Source organism: Hirundo rustica, chromosome 15 (genome assembly GCF_015227805.2).
Source record: "Hirundo rustica isolate bHirRus1 chromosome 15, bHirRus1.pri.v3, whole genome shotgun sequence".
Lineage (NCBI taxonomy): Eukaryota > Metazoa > Chordata > Aves > Passeriformes > Hirundinidae > Hirundo > Hirundo rustica.
In genome coordinates, this window is record NC_053464.1 from 13,282,815 (window position 1) to 13,300,509 (window position 17,695).

A 17,695-nucleotide genomic window follows, 5' to 3' on the forward strand; every position below is an offset into this window, starting at 1 on the left:
CACCACATGACATATTTTTAGCTTAACCTAAAAATAGCCGCCATCAGTGCTGTGCATATATTTAATCTCCTGATATTTGCAGGCATTTCTGGACTGCAGTAACTGGAGCAGAACTCAAATCTGCTCCCTCTACCCCACATTTGTGCTGTGATGAGCATCTTCAGACGGTGCTGGAATTTAAACTGACAGGCAAGGGGAGAGCCCCCTTCTCAACAGTGTAATGTATTTTTTCCCCCCACTTAGAGCATTTGAAATCTTGAACTCCCACATACCCCAAGATGGGACTAGACTCAAAGTGCTCGTCTGGCTCCAGCTGGAGGCAACAGGACTAGACAGAAAGCAGGGGAGGTAGGAACTGAGATCCCAAACGAACAGGGGGAGGGAAAAAAAAAAAAAAAAAAAAAAGAGCAACTTGAAAGAGATGTCAGCAACATCAAGTCACTGTGTTTTAGCCTCTCCCCCACACAGCACACCACTGTTGCTCACCTACACTGACAGAAGAGCATCAACTCCTACTTTGTGCCTGCAGGCAGCAAACGTGTCTGCTGGTAGCCTGCGAGCAAGGTGAATTTCTGGCTCATTTCAAGCTGTTAAAACAAGCTACTTAAATAACGCAGGGCTTGTGACAACCACCAAAATGAAAAGCTAAAAAATTCAGTCCTTAAAAAAAAAAAAAAAAAAAAGCATAACAGAAGGGAAATATACCAGCCTGACTTACTGTCAGGCATTTCACTGAAACATTTCAAAGGGCTCACGATTTGCTGGGGGCTGCTCCTTGTAACAGGCACTGAGCAAACGCAGGGGGAGTTTAACAGTGGTTGGTAGCGTTAAGCAGCATCATCCCAACAGAAAATTAGAAATCTCCTGATCATAAGCCCAACAAGAACTGCTGGGCACAAACAAATCCTATTTGCTATGCACAAGGCAGCTACTGCCACTGCCTCACACCCTGCAAAGGGACAGAGCCAGAGGTCAACACGTGGGGCTGCAGCAGGGTTTACTCAGTTCCAAGCCTGGGAAAAGTGGAAAAAGCATTGATTCCAGCCCAAAAGCCTTACCCTGGCCTCTGAAGGCAGGCATGTGTGGGCAGTGGCTCGCAGGAAAGAGCACCTGGTTTCTAGCAGCACAATCTGCTACAGGAACTGGCCAAAAGCTCCTCTCAGGAGCACAAACCCGGGGCAGACCTATGACAAGAGCATTCACGCAGCTCTGCCACCAATTTTTGGATCCGTAGCACATGTTGAAGAGAAACAAAAAACCTGAAGATCATTTAATAAAAGAACTGGCTGGTGAATTATAAAGTATTCCCATAGGGCTCCCCACATAAGCAGTTGGCTTGGTTTACCACAGGATTTTAAACACATACACTATTTGAGAAGGGGAAGGCAGGATTCCTGAGATGTGAGAAAAAAATCAAAGAACAGAAACTGAAATGAACAATAAAAAGAGCCAGGTAACATTTGTAAGGTACAAAGCCACAGAACTGGTTTTACCACACCAAAACATAACATAATACAAGAAATGTTTCTGTGGCAAGTAAATCCAACCTGAATGTTCACCCCCTCAACACACACAGTTCACAAAGCATCCCAGCAAAGCAGCCACTATTTCCAAAACCACACCAGCCTGCAACTGGCTCCAGCAGCTCCAGGGCAGAATGAAGATGGAAAAGAGGAATGAATCTGGCAGCAATCACAGCTTCCAGATATCTCCCAAAAGTTCCCTGTTCCTCACCCAAGGAGAAAAGCCCTGCAGGGAGTGATGCCCTTTCCTCCCAGGCTCACCACTGGTAACTGCAGAGTCAGGAGTGTGACCAAGAGCACATCAGGAGATGCTCCAAAAAGAGGCAACAGATTAACACAGGACAGGCTACATCTCCCTGTCACTGCTCCAGGCTAATGAAAATTGCTTACTCAGGAGCAATCAAGAGAGCAGATATTTAGGGATTACTTGGCTTCAAATCCCCAACTAGATTTTTCCCCATTTTTTAAAGTCTGTTCAGGACTTACAGGAAATGTCTTGGCCGTCTGTACATCACAAGACTTCTCATCAACCTTAGTTACAGTTCATTTCATCAAGGTCACAGTATCATAATTATTAATCATAACTGTTTGAAGTACCCAATCACACAAAGTACAAGAGGAAAGAAATGTACCCAGTTCTACCTAATTCACCTAACAGCCGGCCACATACATTGGCACCAGTTTTCCTTCCCAAACCTGCAAAATATTTGCATTCCCCTAGCAAAATATCTGCTCTGTGAGCTACCCTCTAAAATGTAAGTCTGTTTTGAAACAGCTGCATTCATTTTCCAAAACTGGGCAACTCAAATGAAAGTTTCCCATTCTTTTGAGCTATTCCCTGGTGGCTGGCATCAAAGTCAACTTCTGGACACTTCAGTGCCTTCCCAAGACCCCCCTCAATCCCTCTGCCAAATAACAGGGCCCCATATCATCCCATCTCTCTCACCAGCATCAGACTCCTCATTTTGAAGCTTGCAAAAAAACCACTCTCTGCACAAGAGGTGGAAACCTTTGCACCTGTCATTCCCCCTCCTCCCCATCCAATCGAGTCCTGAAAAAAAAAAGAAAAAGCTAAATCTATAAATTCTAGTTGGAAAGGAGAGTTAATGCCATTACCTTGAGCAGCTCATTTTAAGAGTGAAGTGAAGTGAAAAATCAAGGTTTCGAGGGAGAAAGAGGTGTCCCTGGAGTTAGTTCCTGTAAAGGGCAGTACTCTGCCTGCCTCAGACTTCTGGCATGTGCAAGATCATCCAACGTAATCCTCAAATCCAAAACCTCCCTCCCACATCACAAACACAGGTGCCAGCTTGGCATTTCATGCTGATGCAGTAATTCAGACACCAGCAGCTCAGCACATGGCTGCAGACCTACACACAAACCCAGCTTCGCTCTGCTCACAGCCCATCTCCCAAACCATCATTTAGGAGAACTGATGTGTTCTGATTTTGTGCTATGAGGGCGGGGATGAAGGAAAAGCAAGTAAAACCCTGTCATTTGCAGCTTGGTTGCTTCCAGAGTGAGTTTTACTTCCAGTTTCCTTTCCCTGAATGCAGATGTCTTTTCTTTCCAGGGAAAGGCCAGGGGCTGCTTTGATCAGCACCGAGATTCAGACACCAGTGGGTTTAAAGAGCTGGACTCCACAAGCCCCCAGGTGCTGCACTTACCTGCCACAGCTCCACACAGCATTAATTGCAGCTGCCTTCTCTTTTCCAAAAACCCAGCAGCCACATGGAAAAGAGCAGGAGAAATGCTCTGTGAGCCCCAGGATATGCAGCAGAGTGCCTCTCTGTTACTTGTACTTCATAGATCCCTCCAGGAGAAAGGACAGAGCATTTCCTCTCCGAATCCTCAGTAGTTTTACTACCTTTTTTCTTTTCTTTTTTAAGGGATCCTGAATGCCACTATAAAGAGCTTAACAGAACAAAGAAATCCAAGCGCAACCTTTTAAGTCATTATTTAACAAGTTGGATGAACATCTTCAGGAGCATTCAACTTCCTATCTTAGCACTGTTTTCACTGGAGAGGAAAGAGAGATAAGGGATTTAAGATTGCTGGGACAGGCAGTGGCACTGACATTCACACTGATGAGCAAGCAGCAGCCTGCTCAGCTCACAGCCCTGTTTGCAGAGGCTCTGAGAGCAGGCAGAACCAGGCTGCACACAGCCAGCAAACTGCTGTGAAAAGCAGCACTGAGGGATAAGTAGAGCAAAACCAAGAGGGCTGGAAAGGACAGAGTCAGGTTTAGCTCCAGTGGCAGCCAGAGGACTTGAAAAATCACAAAGGACTGATAGGCTCTGATAGCATCCTGGATGTTGAGCAGCTGCCCATCAGACCGACTCAGGAAACCACCTAAGCTGTGCTTGGGAAGCTGTGTTCCAGAAAAAATGACAAGCATAAAGCCCCACCAGAAAAAAATGTGGAAGGAAAGTGGGGTATTTTTGTATTTTATTTTATATGTGACCTGAACTTATCACAAAAAACTTTGCTTTCAAGCACAGCACACCTCACCTCGTTCACAAAGCTGCTGACAACACAAAAGCTGAGACTTGACCTTGAGGTGGCACACAGGGAAAAAACCTGACTTACTGCAGCAGCCCACCTTGACAAAAAAAAGGTCTCTGTTAATCTGCACAGCACTTTCAGAACTATTGACTTAAAATCCTGCCACCAACCCTTCCAGGTGTCGAACACCCCAGAGCAAGGGACTTCCAAAAAGAATGACTTCACAGGTCACATATTCTGGTTACAACAGCCATGCCCTTCTTTAGGGCCACATTAAGCATCTGCACTGGCCACAATTCCAAAGGGCAGCGGCCAGAAGCTGTGGCTTCATGTTCAGAAGGGTTTCACTTCAATACCCATCAAGGACAGTCATGTTCCCATACCACAGCTTGTTTTCTCCTCTCACACTGAGCTCCTCCAGCATTTCTTACAGCTTTGAAAGAAAACATCCTGGAAAACATTTTTGTAAGGTTTAGATCAGATACCCTCCACATATCCAACATGGTGGAATTAGGAGAACGGAATTAAGGTGGTAAAATAAACTGCAAGAAGGGGGAAGATCTTAACCTGCAGCTTAAACTGGTACAGCCACAGCCTGTCCCTAACACTCAAACTACACGTGCTCCTACTGCAAGGTCAGGCACTTTGAAAGATGCTTCTACACAATCAATTAAGGGTTTAAATATATACAAGAGCCAGTTTAGAGCCAGACTGGGCCAACAGACCAAGCTCACAGTGAGAGGTCTTAAATGGCCTTGCCTACTGAGAGTAAAATACTGACAGAAACCTTATAAGACAGGCAAAAAATCCATGCTCTGAACCAATTTCTGCTGGAAAGAGTTAAAAATAAGTTGCCTCTTGCACCCAACAACTGCTGCAGGAGGAGCACTGTCATGGAAGAACTGCAACTACCTCCTCACTGCTCCAGCACCTCCGATGACCACTTGTCAAAAGATTTTCCAGCCAGCCAGCAACAGCCTTTGTAAAACTGGGTTTATTTTTGTTTACTGCCACGTGTAGCCTTGTGGCCAATTCCAGCCCAGCAAACTCTCAGTGAAAACCCAGGGCAGCCTTCCAGACTCATGACAGTTGTCCAGCCTGACTTCATCCATGTCACGTGGCAGTGGCCACTGTGGAGTTTGAGTGTGTTAAAATAGGAGAAAAGCAAAGAGACTGCACTTGAGGTAATTACCACTATATCAGAACAGAAAACAGTGACATTAGATGGCGGCTGGATACAGAGATGCTCCACATCCAGCACAAATCTCTTCTGAGACTACTGAAGTTCACAAATGAATGAATTATGAGCTAAAAAGTGAGGAAAGAAGAATGGCATGTTAATTCTGCATAGTCCTGTAGATTAACAAGACTGTATGGTAGCCACTAACCACAAGGCAAACAAATATTTCAGAGACACAGGACTACAAAAACCACCACAGCCAGGAGGTTACACAGGCTGCACTCAGAGCAGTTGCTAAGGACAGTTTCAGGCAGTGAATCCTGTGCCCACCCTTGGCCAACACACTCGTGTCCAACACCGGGTGAGTCCTCACAGCAGAGCAGAAATTCTCTTCCTGGGTGTTGCAATATCAGACAGATTATTTAACCACCTGGGCTGGAGGGTCAGTAAAAACAGCCACAAACTGCTAAATAAACACAAACACATTGAGCTGAGGAGCACTCTCCAGACACTGTGTCCAAGGCAGAGGTGCGTTCCAGCCCTTGTGAGCTGTCTGTGCTAGTCCTGGCAGATCCAAGGGCACCTCCCAGTTGATACACACAGCCTGCTCCACTACAAAAGGATTCTGCTTTAACAATCTACACAGAACTATTTACATTAGCCCAGTTACTGCTCCCAGGTCTTGCTCATCCGTGGCTGGAAAGCCCAGCAGCACGGGAGGCATTAAACGCCCTACCCCGCTGGTTTCCTGAAAGAAGAAAAGAGCTGCTTTTCCTGCCTCCCCATTATGCTGCTGCTGTCATCTCCCTCAAATTGCATTTCAGCACACGACAGCAGAGCGGGGAGAGGAGGAAAGTCCTCAGCAGCATCGTGGCTGTGCTGCAGGCAGCTGTCAGCACTGCTGTCCCTTCTCTCTGCCAAACCCCTGAAATGCATTTGGCCAACAGAGCTTGTACTTGCCAAGGGGTACATGGGCCAGTGCTCCTTCCAAGACTAGCTTTCAAGCAAAAATGATCTGCAAGAAGCATCAGGGAGAGGTTTTCCTTCCCCCTCCATCACAAGAAAATGCACGTCTTTGGGATGGGATTTGGAAGTAGGAGTGTAAATCCATTCCTCACTCTGATTTTGCAAGGGCTGCAAAAAGCCAACCCCTGCCTGCTTTCCTCTGAGGAATAACAGGAGCAGTGCCACAGCTTGGTAAGAGCATGTCAGTCTGGATAAAGCAGTACAGGAGCCTTGTGCAAGGAGTGCTGTGGACAAAACGTATCACTTGAGGCCGTTTTCATCCTTATATTCACCCAAAAGGATTCCAGCCAGCGCAGAGCCTGAGCACCTTGTACTGCACAGCAGTATCACGTGATGCCTCTACAGATCCCATCCAAATGCTTCTCTGAATAATGCACACAGTTGCTTGGCCTCCTTGCAGGGGAGAGCAGGCTGAGGGTGAGCAAACACCATGCTTGGCCTCTAAGGCCAACTGAAAACATTTCAGGTCACCCTGACACCCACAAACACTCCCAGTTTTATTTCAGCTCATCGACTTCACTTCTTGTTACGAGGGGCAACCACAGCCTCCAAAACTCACCCTGGGAGCAGCTAGGCACCACCAGCGTCAGCACAGGAATGGGGCGCCCTAAAACCAGAGAGGAAGCCACACATTTCATTTAAATTCCCACCGGCCTGGGTCAGGAACACTGCGAGGTGACATCGTGGCTCGGGGTAGCAGCTGCCCCGTGGTGAAATCTTTCCCTAAAGCCCAATGCTTTTTCCACTTAATCAGGCACTGACAGTTCCCCTCACAAACGCAGGGAGGGAACCACAGCAGGGCTGGCAATTAGGAGAGAGGTGTCATTCAGAAGGAATATCATTTCCCATCGTCAGGAATTAAGCTTTCTCAAGGATTGTTACGAATTTGAAACCACTGCAAGCCCTTAAGCACTGACCCAGAGGAAAAACATCACTCCTGAGATAGTCCAAAATAAACCTGAAATTCTATAAAAGTGACATGAAGGCTGCTGAGAACGAGATTATCCCAGCTCAGTGAGATGCTCATTATCTCTCATCTTAGTGCTTTGGCAAGAATAACTTATTCCAGCCACCAGGACACTGCTAAGTGGCTTTTTACCCCCCTCTTTCCTGTTTTCTCTGCCTACCCCTCCCCACTTTCCCACTTCCAGTAAGCTGCTCAAAAACAAAACTACTCTGGAGTAATGCTGACCAGCCCTGTTCTTCAGCTCCTTTTCAAACACAGGAACTCCCAGCCTGTACACAAATGACTTTATCTCCTGGGCTGCTACAGCTGCTGTCCCCAGGCGGCCGAGTGTTTCACACCTTCTGCTGTATTTAAAAAGGCACCTATCCCACTGGGACTGGTCCTACTGAGAGTAATCCCAGTTACATGGAGCAGCTTGAAACTCCACCATCACTTCAGTGCACACACAGGCTTTGGAGACTATTAACGCCTCGTCTTTAAGTAGTTACGACGATATCCAAATTCCATAATTTAAAGGGAGTCTTAAAATATCTCCGGATCAAACCCATCTGCAAAAAAAGAACAACCCCAAACTTCCAGTGAGAGGAATTAGCGGTGCAGTTCTGACTGTAGTAGAAAGAATGCAGCCAGTGGCAAGCCCCAACACCCAGCACCGCCGGCGCTCAGACACAGTAAACCACTCACAATGGCTTTAGAAAGATATAAATAAAAATAAGACACCCATTCCAAATTAATGAACGGGAGCCTCTTCCAGCAGGCGCTAAACAACACCCGAAGGGCTCCACGTCTCCTGCGCTTGGGTTTGTGCTACTCCAGGCTGCTAATCAGCTCCTGGCCCCTGGGATACGCTTCCTGTCTCTCTCCAGCTGCGCCAGAGCCGTCGGAATTGTGTGTTTGCCCCACCTATTCTTGCCACAGGACTTTTCAGTGATTTGTGTCCAATTTCAAAGCACAAGTCTCGCCAGTGGCAGGAACGCCCACTGCATTCTCAGGCAGACAAAGCACTGGTCTACCCCGGAATTTGAACTTCCGAGGCAGCTCCTGAAACTCCAGCCCAGGAACAGGCTGCCAGCACCCCGCTGGAATCCACACTGCACCTTATCACCAATAACACCTGCCCCAAGTGTTCTTCTAGGAACTGCTGTTCCTGCCCTGACAGCCTGCAGCCAGGCCAACCAGAAGGAAAACATCCTAGGAAGCGAGAAAAAGAGATGGAAAAAAGCCTATTACCACAATGCAGCACCTCCAAGCAGGCTGAATGTCTACAGATCCTCAGGAAATCTGTCTGAGTCCCTTCCCAAGTCTTGGTGCTCCAGGCACAAACTCCTGTCAAGATGATTGTTTATTAACATCCAGTCACACCATGCAGACACCCAGCACATGAAATCTATTAACGTGTTTACAATTGCAGAAGGCCTGATGTAAGGCAGTGGAATTTTTGCACAGCACTCATCCTAGAAATTAAAAGCACATATTAAAGCTGTAAATCCCACAGTTCTGGAATTAAAAGCTATCCCTGGAATCCTACTAGTCCTAAACAAAATGGGTTCTACCACATGGTTGGAGCTGCACATTCCTGTGGTTCAGGGATGAACCACAGCCTGCTCAAGATTTGAGTCTGCAGAATGATGGGTCTCTGATTTCCTGCCTCACCTTCCAAGCAGGTTGCTGGAGGAAAAACCCTCACACCATCTTCTCTGAAAGTAGGAGAGGCCACATTAGCTGAGCATGCAAAGGCCAGTCTAAATGCCTGATGGGGGACATCTGCCTCTTCCTCCACTGCTGCCGCTGGAAACCTGCAACAGCTCCAAAGTGCATCAGGTGGGAAAGCAGAGATTGTTAAGAAAGTGGAATCAACCTCCACAGAGACAGAACAGAGAAACAGATCTGCCCATAGGTCTTAGGACCAGGACTGGCTGTGCCTCTCAGGCACCAAGGCACTGAGAGATTCCCCCTAGAACTGCTGCCTGAAGCAAAGCAAGAGCCTGCTGCTCCACAGGGAAAAAAACACAAGAGGGAATGCTCTGAAAAGCACATGGGCATCAAGCTTTAGTCTCTCAGCATCATGCCTGGATTACAGAAATAAAAGTGCACAGCAGCAACATCAGCTTTTCTCTTTCAAAGCATCAGAGGTCCCAGGACAGTGACCAAACCATAAGAAACTGAACAGAAACATCAACTACTGAACTTACTTGTATGAAAAGTGGTCTAAGTATCTGTCAGTAAGATTCTAAAGTAAGGTACTAGAGGACACTCAAAGACAACACTCCAGGTCATAAAGCACATGAGAGAGGAAAGGAAAAACCTCCCAGGCTGGGCTGGCAGGTGCAAGCAGCCGTTATCCACCCAGGGTTCCAGCCAGCACAGCTGCAAAGCCGGGGATCCATGGGATGACTCTTTAAGCCAATCTACATTTTGCCCACCCCAAAGCACTGCCCCAGGCAAGCTCAAACTCCTCTCTTCACACACACACGCTGGAGTTCCCCACAGCTCAGAAGACTTCGGTGGGATCCCAACCTGCCTCCAGCCATCTGGGAGGACAAGGTCAGCTCCAGGGGCAGAAAAACTCATTACATAAACGCAGTGTACATTAACGCTCCCAGGCTGTGCTGTCTAGCACGCCGGGTCGGCACTTGGATCAACAGAGAAGGAAAAGAAGAGGAGGAAGAGGAGTATCTCTTACACTGATCCCTCAGCTCCGAAGACAGCTGTGTTTGGGGTTTCCTTCCTGCAGCGGCTCCCACGGCAGATGCCTGAAATGTCGAGATGTCCCAACGGCACCGAGTGCTCCCACACTGAACAGGGGTCAGAAGAGAACAATCTTTTACCCTCCTCTCCCCGGGAGAGGTTATCCCCGACACCCTGGCCGCGGCATCCGGGACAGCCGTAAGGAGCTCCCGGCGAGCAGCGCCTGGCCCCGGGTGTCCCTCGGGGCTGCGGGGGGACACAGGGGTGGTGCACGGAGGTGAAGGGATGCCCCTGGCCTCGGGAAGGGGGAGAAGAGATCGGCCCTGAGGGAATGGAAGGCGGAGGAAAAGGACCCACTCCTGAGGGGAGCTGGAGGGGGAGGGGGTGTCCCCGATCCTGAGAGAAAGCGAGGAGGAAGGACTCGGCCCTAAATGAAAGTGGAGGGGTACGGGAGGACGGACACGGGCGGACGACGCGGGGGACCCGTCCCTGAAGGGAAAAGCGCTGGGGGGAGAGCGACCAGTCCCTGACGGGAAGAGAGAGGAAGGACCGGCCCCGAAGGAGCGCGAGGGAAGAGGAACGGACGAAACGGACACCGGGCCCTGAGGGGACGCGAGGGGGAGGTTGGGGGGGGGAACGACCCATCCCTGAGGACAGGCCCCAACCGGGAACAGCCACCGACCCCGCAGCGAGGAGTCCGACGAGGCCCAGGGACGCCCGGGGGCGGCCCCTCTGTCCGTCAGGCGGCAGTGCTGTCCCGGCACCCAGCGGCTCCGCGGGACAGAGGGATCACCCCGGCACTCACCGGCCCCGCCGCCCCTCCGGCCCCGCTTCATTTAACCGCCGCTCCCGCCGCTTCCGCCCGGCCCGCGCCACGTGACCGCACCGCCCCGCACCATAGAGAGACGGCGAGGGAGAGACAGAGCGGCGCGGGGGGACGGGCGGCGCGGGCGGGCCGGGCACGGCGAACTTACCATAGAGAGAGGGGGCGGTCGGCCAGCGCCGCGCCACGCCCCCTGCCGGGCGGGCGGTGTTCCCGTGGGGAGGGGGCGCGGCCAGGGCCGCACGTGTGTGGGGGGCGGGGCCCGGAGCGGGGGGCGACAGAACTTTTTGGGGTGCTCAGCATTTGGGGGGGGGTCCGGAACCCCTGCACGGGACCCCCAGCCTGTCCCCCTCAGCTCTGGGTGCTCGTGGAGGTCAAGCGAGAGATAGGGAACGCCCCGGGACACCGCGTTTGTAGCCGGGCACGTCCAGCGGGAGGAGTGGGAAACTGAATTTGAGGGATTGAAGGGACTTGGCCAAGCTGCCAGCAAAGGAGACAGCCGATTCATTGAGCTCCGCAAGATTTCCCAGGAGAAATGGGAAAATTTTAATTGCGTTTTCAAGAGGTTCACTTCGTGGAGAAGTCCTGGAGCAGCCCCTCTACAGCACAGCTCACCCACCGGAGCAGGATACAGGGATCCTCCTCTCTCTGAGCACCAAAAGGAAAGCAGAAATCAGGAAAACTTCACAAAAAGTAGTTTTTAAAGGAAACAGCAGTGCCAGTGCTTGACAGAGCACTGAAGCACTGACACGATTTCCTGCTTCAGGTAATGAAATTGTTCACTCGCTGCTGCTGGCTGACACGAGGGGTGGGCTACAGCAGCTCCCTGCTCCTTTGTTCACATTGTGAAATTACTCAAAGAATAAAAAGCATTTTATTTGTGCTCCCTCCTTTTTTATTTATTTATTAAATCAAATTATGGCCAGAAGAAAGCCCGGCTTTCAGCATCAGGGAGGGAAAGCACTGCTGCAGCACACACCGAGCACCATCCTCAGCCTTGCTCCTGTCCTTCTCCACTTGCAAAGCAGCAGGAATTAGGGAAAAACAAACAAACAAACAAACAGGAAAACAAGGATTCATCAACACTAGTGAATCTTTCTCCAGTTTTCATTAAGAGGAAAATTTTAATTTCTTTCTGCAAACTGAGGTTTTGGAAAAGTATCAGGACAAATGAGGTAAGAAAGGGAAAAGATTAAGGCGAAACAAAGTGCTTTTCCCTGCAGTGGAGGACTTGAATCTGGGTAGTCCATACAGATCTGTTAAATCAGCTGCATTTTGATACTTTGTCCACTCTTTTCCTCCGATTCCCACAAATACTTAACAATCAAAACAGTGGCTACCAAGAGTTTAAAGTTGTGAGTTTATTGCATATGTAACAAAAATGAACATGACCTCCTGGGTCCAGCCTACTATACAATCACTGTTTATTCCAGCTGGTTCCATAACCACATTAAATAGAACTAGTATTTCTTTAAATACTTTGATTTAGACATAAAATGAAACATTAGTGTACAACTTCCACAAAATAAATCTGCAATAAAAACAGTGGGAAGAATAACAAGGATAGCAGCAATACTTAAACATGACATTACAAAATAATAAATTAAAAAAATACATTATAAAGTGGTTGAGGAACAACGACAACAACAACAACGACGGAAAAAAAAAAAAAAATTAACAGATTTAAAACCAGATCCATACTGTGTTTCTGGGAATTTGCTGTGCCACACGGCCCCGAGCCCAGGCACTGGCTCCAGAGGGCCTGGTGGCTGATCAGTAATTTACAAAACCTGTTGGATTTTACAACCACCTCGACTTGAACTGAGGACAAACTGCTGAGCGAGCGCCGACCGCACTGTCCGAAGCTTCGAGCAGCCTTTTTGGAGCAGGGTCTTGTCTAACATAATGCCCAAGTGAACACCCACACCCATCCAACAGTCTCGTTTCTCCCCGGTGGAACACACGAGCAGAGTGGTGGTTTCCTACATCCCTGAGCGTAGAGTAGAGGCTGAGGAGCAGTATCAGGGCACTGCCCATGGAGCAGCTGCGGGGTTTGCCGTGGCACAGGAACGACAGACGCGCTGGACCTTGTATTCCCTTCGGGTCACATCCAAGAGTATCCGCGCACAAGGTGGAACGTGGAAAGACAAAATGAACACCGGACTCGATGGTATTCTTTGGGCAAGTTTGAGAAGTAACAACCAAGTTCAAGTGCTGGCAGACCGAGTGGGAATGGACACACAAATTCGGACAGCTGAGGTTATCCCGGACCTCTGAGAGCCACTGCCTCAAGCCAACTGCTGTTGGCATTTCATCCTTCCCTGGCCTTGGAGTGGGCACGGGAAGAACAGGCCATGGTTCCCAAGCCATTCTGCCTCGCTTCTTGCTGCTCCTCCATCCACCCAACCAGCTTTAAGGCCTGCCTCAAATGCATGTACAGAACAAGACAAAAAATGTCTTTGTCGTCGCTGAAGTGGCACAATATTGCAAAGACAAAGCGACGAGAGAGGTGGTGAAGCTGTTGAAAAGAGAACTGAAATGATTCCAAAGACAGTGCCCTATTCTCGTTACTGTCAGCACGGAGGAGGTACCTTGACGAGGGCTTTTAAATACAGCAAAAAACAGACGGACTTTTCAAAACAACAATCCTTGCCTATTCTTATTCTGTGCATTCAATAAAACACTGACCTAGCAAAGACATTAGGAACTATCTTATGTCAACGGGGTCATTGACATAAAGCTACTTGACCTACAGATCTCCAGATCAGGGGCCTTTCCCTTCACCTCCCTTGGTTTGTACTGAGCCAGTTGTGCTGCAGGTGTGACAGGATTTTTATCAGGGGTGGGCTTTAGTATCTGGGTTTGGGGTTTTTTTACACTTTTTTTAAGTGAAAAAGCCACATGAGACTGCATGCAAAGCTTTTGGGCAATAATCCATTTTGCATTTTTCCTATCTGACTGGTTTATTGCACATTCAAACGTACTGAAAGGATTAAATACACTCTATGAACAGGTTTGACTTCAAAGCAATTTGGAAAATCCAGGGTTGTGGGGATTCTGCTACTCAGCCCGGGACCGTAGGGATGCTATCTGCCAACTGCTGCACATCCCAACAACCAGAACTGCAGAAACTGCTCTCCAAGTGCCAAAAGATCCCTACAGAACATGGGGCAGAACGTGCTTCTCCTGTACAGTCCTGCAGGACGAGCATCTTTAGCCACCCTGTGCAAATCTCACAATATGATACAATTCTACACCTCCAATCCGACTCCCGACAACAAATCACAAGAATTATGGTCAATGGCAAAAAGAAAACCATAAACAAACAAAACAAAGAAAGATGCCAGGGTTTTGACAAGTGCCTGCTTTCTGTCCTATCACAGTTTAAAGCTATTACCAAATTCAATTTAAAAAAAGACAAAATGAAAGTATTTCAGTAGACTCCTAAGGATAGGCTCTTACCCACAGCTGAATTTCAATGCATTATTCCATAAACGTAACATCTGTTAAGTGTTTCAGTCATGATTCTCTCTAAAAATCGGGCTCGTCAAAGGAAAAAAAATCCTATACAAGCAAGGCTGCTTAAGTTTACACATGTTTGATAGATAACTGGGTCTCTCTGAAGCCATGTTATTTGTTAAAACACTGTCTCATGTTGGTCTGCAAACTGGAAAAATGTTAGTGATTCAGCGTCTTAGGTTACAATGTAAGACGTAACCACAAGTATGTATTCTATCACCATCTGTTAGAACCAAGTGGGGCAGTGTTGTCACTTCCATGACACATCCCTGGTAACTCCATGGGGGATATCTCCTGTTCATGGGCCATCAAGTTTCACTGCATGACTGATAAAATTACATCATCCCATTGTGTGATGCTCCGCCCAACAGGAAGAGCAAAGCACTCCTACCTGGATATAATCTGAGCTTTGGAACAACACAGTCAGCCCTTACCCACTGCACTCCCAGAGGACAAGAGCTACACAACCACCACTGGACTGTCAGAGGAAGACCAGACCCTTCTACAGGATCACTGCCTCAACAGAACCACATCTATCACTGCAAGAGGACTGCAGCCACCGTTTACTGGACTGCCACCACCACCCTGACCAACAGGCTGTCAGGTCCTATCCTGACTCTGTCAGTTTAAGCCAGTCTTTCTGTATTATTGCCTTGTTATATATAGTAGTAAAGAACCATTACTCCTATATCTCACATCTCTGCCTGAAAGCCTCTTAATTTCAAAATTATAGTAATTCAGAGGGAGGGGGGTTACATTTTCCATTGCATGGGAGGCTCCTGCCTCCCAGAGCAGACACTTGTCTTTCAAACCAAGACATTCAGGTACTGGATTTGCTTTTTTTTCCCCTGTGTTAGAGAACAAACCTTTTAATATTAGTTTCAGATATTGGAAAAACTAGGCTTATATGGCTCTCTGGAGAAACTGTCATCCCTACAGAACTGAAGTCATAAATTCTTCCAATAGCTTTCTGTAATATTTGGAATGCATTCACTATATAGTTCCCCTTTTACCTCAATCTCCAAATAAACCTTTCACAAGGCCAAAAATTTGAAGCACGAGTTTGCTCTGTTAGCTTGACTTTTAGCAATTTCCATGTGAGTTAGAATTTAAAGTCACACAAAAACATCTTGGATAAAACAGTGGCACAGAAATCACAGCTTTGGGATTGAATGGACTTTTATCCTCTGTCTCCTCCTCACAAGGCTTCTCTGCAAAGTACTTACATCCGAACAAACTATGGAAAGTAATTCTGTAGGAGGAAAGAATTCTTTTCACGTGCAAAACAATTAGATTTCAGCCAGGACAACCAAAAAGAAATCATACAATACCATTTAAGCTATCCCAGATTCCTTCACTTTTCTCAAGGCGAGCCACAGCTTCCACTGGGAGCTTCCTGCTAAGGCAGAACTTGGATTTCTTTACCTTTCAGTTAAGTGTTCATATGGAGGTATTTTCTGCTAGAAATTTACTTTTTGAACAGATGTTTAAAATGTGCAATGCAAATTCTGGTGCCAGTCAGACACTCTGCACCTGCTGGACTCTACAAAGGCTCAAGCTTCATTTAGGACAGACTAACCAGGTGCACCTACCAGTTGCAAGTCCTCAGCAAATTAAGCTCATCCTCAAATACACTTTGATTCTCCTATTAAAAAAGCCCCACAGGTCGCTGACCCTATCACAATATGTGTTACAAATCTAGCAGAATATCCTGTGTAACCAAAGCCAAATGCTGAACTTGGCTGCATTTCATTTCAGGGGGGATGGAAGAAGAGGGAAGGGGTTATTGTAACAAAGGGGAGAAAATAGAGTTGGGAACCACCAAGAAAAGCCCCGACCCTCCCCCCCTAATCCACCAGCAGCGGAAGGGAAACAGCCCCATCTCTAAGTTGTCAGAGTTCAGATGTTTCAGACAGCTTAGCAGGAAGTTCACAGCAAGCTTCTTCTAGCTTTTGATTTGGTGGTCCATGAGCTAGCATCTGTTTCCTTTGGTTGCTTTTTCATTCCACAGCAAACCCACACGTCTCTTCCACAGCTGTCAACAGCTTCTCATAAAGCTTCTCGTATGACTCATAAGGCGGAATGTCGATCCGGTTAAAGCTGCAGGGAAAGTAACAAAACACTGATGGATCCGAAGTGCTTATTGGGGGAAAGATGTAAAGAAGGTACATATAGATAGAAATTCTAAAAACTCTCAGCTGCCTCAGTGGCCAAATGAAACAAGATGAAAAACTACTGTTTCTACAGCAGGAATGCACAGCTTAATAGGGCAGCGTTAGGGATGAGGAGGAGGAAGAGGCAGATGCAGGAGACTTGCAAAGAAAAAGCAACACATCAGGCAGGCCCACTCCCTGCCCTGCCTGCAGACAGTCTGCTGCTGCTGCTGACACCACTTCCTCCCTCTGATGGAGTGAGATTTCCGTGCAAGGGCTCAGGCTGTGCCTATACTGCACCAACAGCACGAGCTTCCAACATTCGACATCTGACAACACTTCTTCGTAATAAAGAAATAAAGAAATAAACTTACAAAGGTCTCACTACCCAGAATAATCACCTCTGGAATAAATGAAAACCACAGATAGTATAGAAGACAAATCAAGCTTTAAGAAAAGCACATTATTTTGCTGGCTGCAGAGTACAGATATATCCAAGCTAACAGAGCACACTTGGAGTCATCCATGTGTATCACATGCCTAGCCCCTGCCCAGGACAGAGATGACTCTTTTAAATCAAGACAAAGGGAGAGGAAGCTGAGTGTTTCCATCTTACCAAGTGTGGGCTTTTGGAAGGTTGTCTGTATTTGCATCTATTAAATGGATGGTGAACAGTCTGGGTCCTGCGGCGCCTGTAGAACCTTAGACAGACATTCTAGTTAATGCACTTCAACAACGCATCATTCACACACACAAGTTCTGCTGCGTATAAAAAGGCAAGAGAGGAAATTACAGTTCCAGCTGCAAGCTTAAGTATGTCCTGGGCTAAATCTGTAGAGATATTTGCAGCTGATGAAGGGATGGCAGAAGAGAGATAGGGCTGTTGGTGACAACCATTTTACAGACTGGTACTTTGGTAAGCTGCTAAATTTGACATTAATGAAGCTGCACCATGAAAAATGAAAATACTGAAGTCCATGACAGTTTTCCTTGTAAAACAGAACTAGTATTTTAATTCTGAACATCAATTTACTGTCAGCCAATAAATGGAATGTGATCAGAAGATCACAACAGCCAAGGACGCTGCCGCATTTTTGATAAAAACCTGCAATTTTCAGGAATTTGCTTTAAAGCCTAATGGTTTGTTGCCAGACACTGAGGGGAATACAGTTCTCACATGAAAAAGTTCTTTAGTCAGTCATATATCCCTGTGCACATTTGCATGGAATGATTTGAACCTCAGAGCACAGAGCTGTAGGAGACTGACAAGCCAAAATTGACAGCAGCCAAAGCACTGCAGAGTAACAGATTTAC

At 47.4% G+C, this 17,695-nt stretch overlaps 2 protein-coding genes across 8 annotated transcripts in view; both read right to left on the reverse strand.

Moving 5' to 3' along the window:
• The window catches only part of RNF216 (ring finger protein 216), a 74,540-nt gene extending 63,759 nt beyond the window's left edge, over positions 1 to 10,781 (reverse strand). For 3 of the 6 annotated variants that reach the window (XM_040079270.2, XM_040079274.2, XM_058422610.1), the window contains exons 1-2: positions 10,569 to 10,692; positions 9,882 to 9,993 (exon numbers count right to left, since the gene is read on the reverse strand). The gene's annotated coding sequence lies outside the window, so the exon portion shown is untranslated. Of the gene's footprint in view, positions 1 to 2,639; positions 2,779 to 8,851; positions 8,898 to 9,881; positions 9,994 to 10,568 lie in introns of those variants that run through there. The other 3 variants (XM_040079271.2, XM_040079273.2, XM_040079272.2) reach the window with 3 other exon arrangements.
• A 1,274-nt stretch (positions 10,782 to 12,055) lies between these two features.
• SMURF1 (SMAD specific E3 ubiquitin protein ligase 1) overlaps positions 12,056 to 17,695 on the reverse strand; it is a 45,525-nt gene continuing 39,885 nt past the window's right edge. Inside the window, exons 17-18 of one of the 2 annotated variants that reach the window (XM_040079166.2) lie at positions 16,998 to 17,073; positions 12,056 to 16,328 (exon numbers count right to left, since the gene is read on the reverse strand). In XM_040079166.2, the coding sequence (XP_039935100.1) occupies positions 16,229 to 16,328; positions 16,998 to 17,073 (176 nt within the window). In that variant the 3' untranslated portion in view covers positions 12,056 to 16,228. Of the gene's footprint in view, positions 16,329 to 16,997; positions 17,083 to 17,695 lie in introns of both variants that reach the window. The other variant, XM_040079165.2, reaches the window with a different exon arrangement.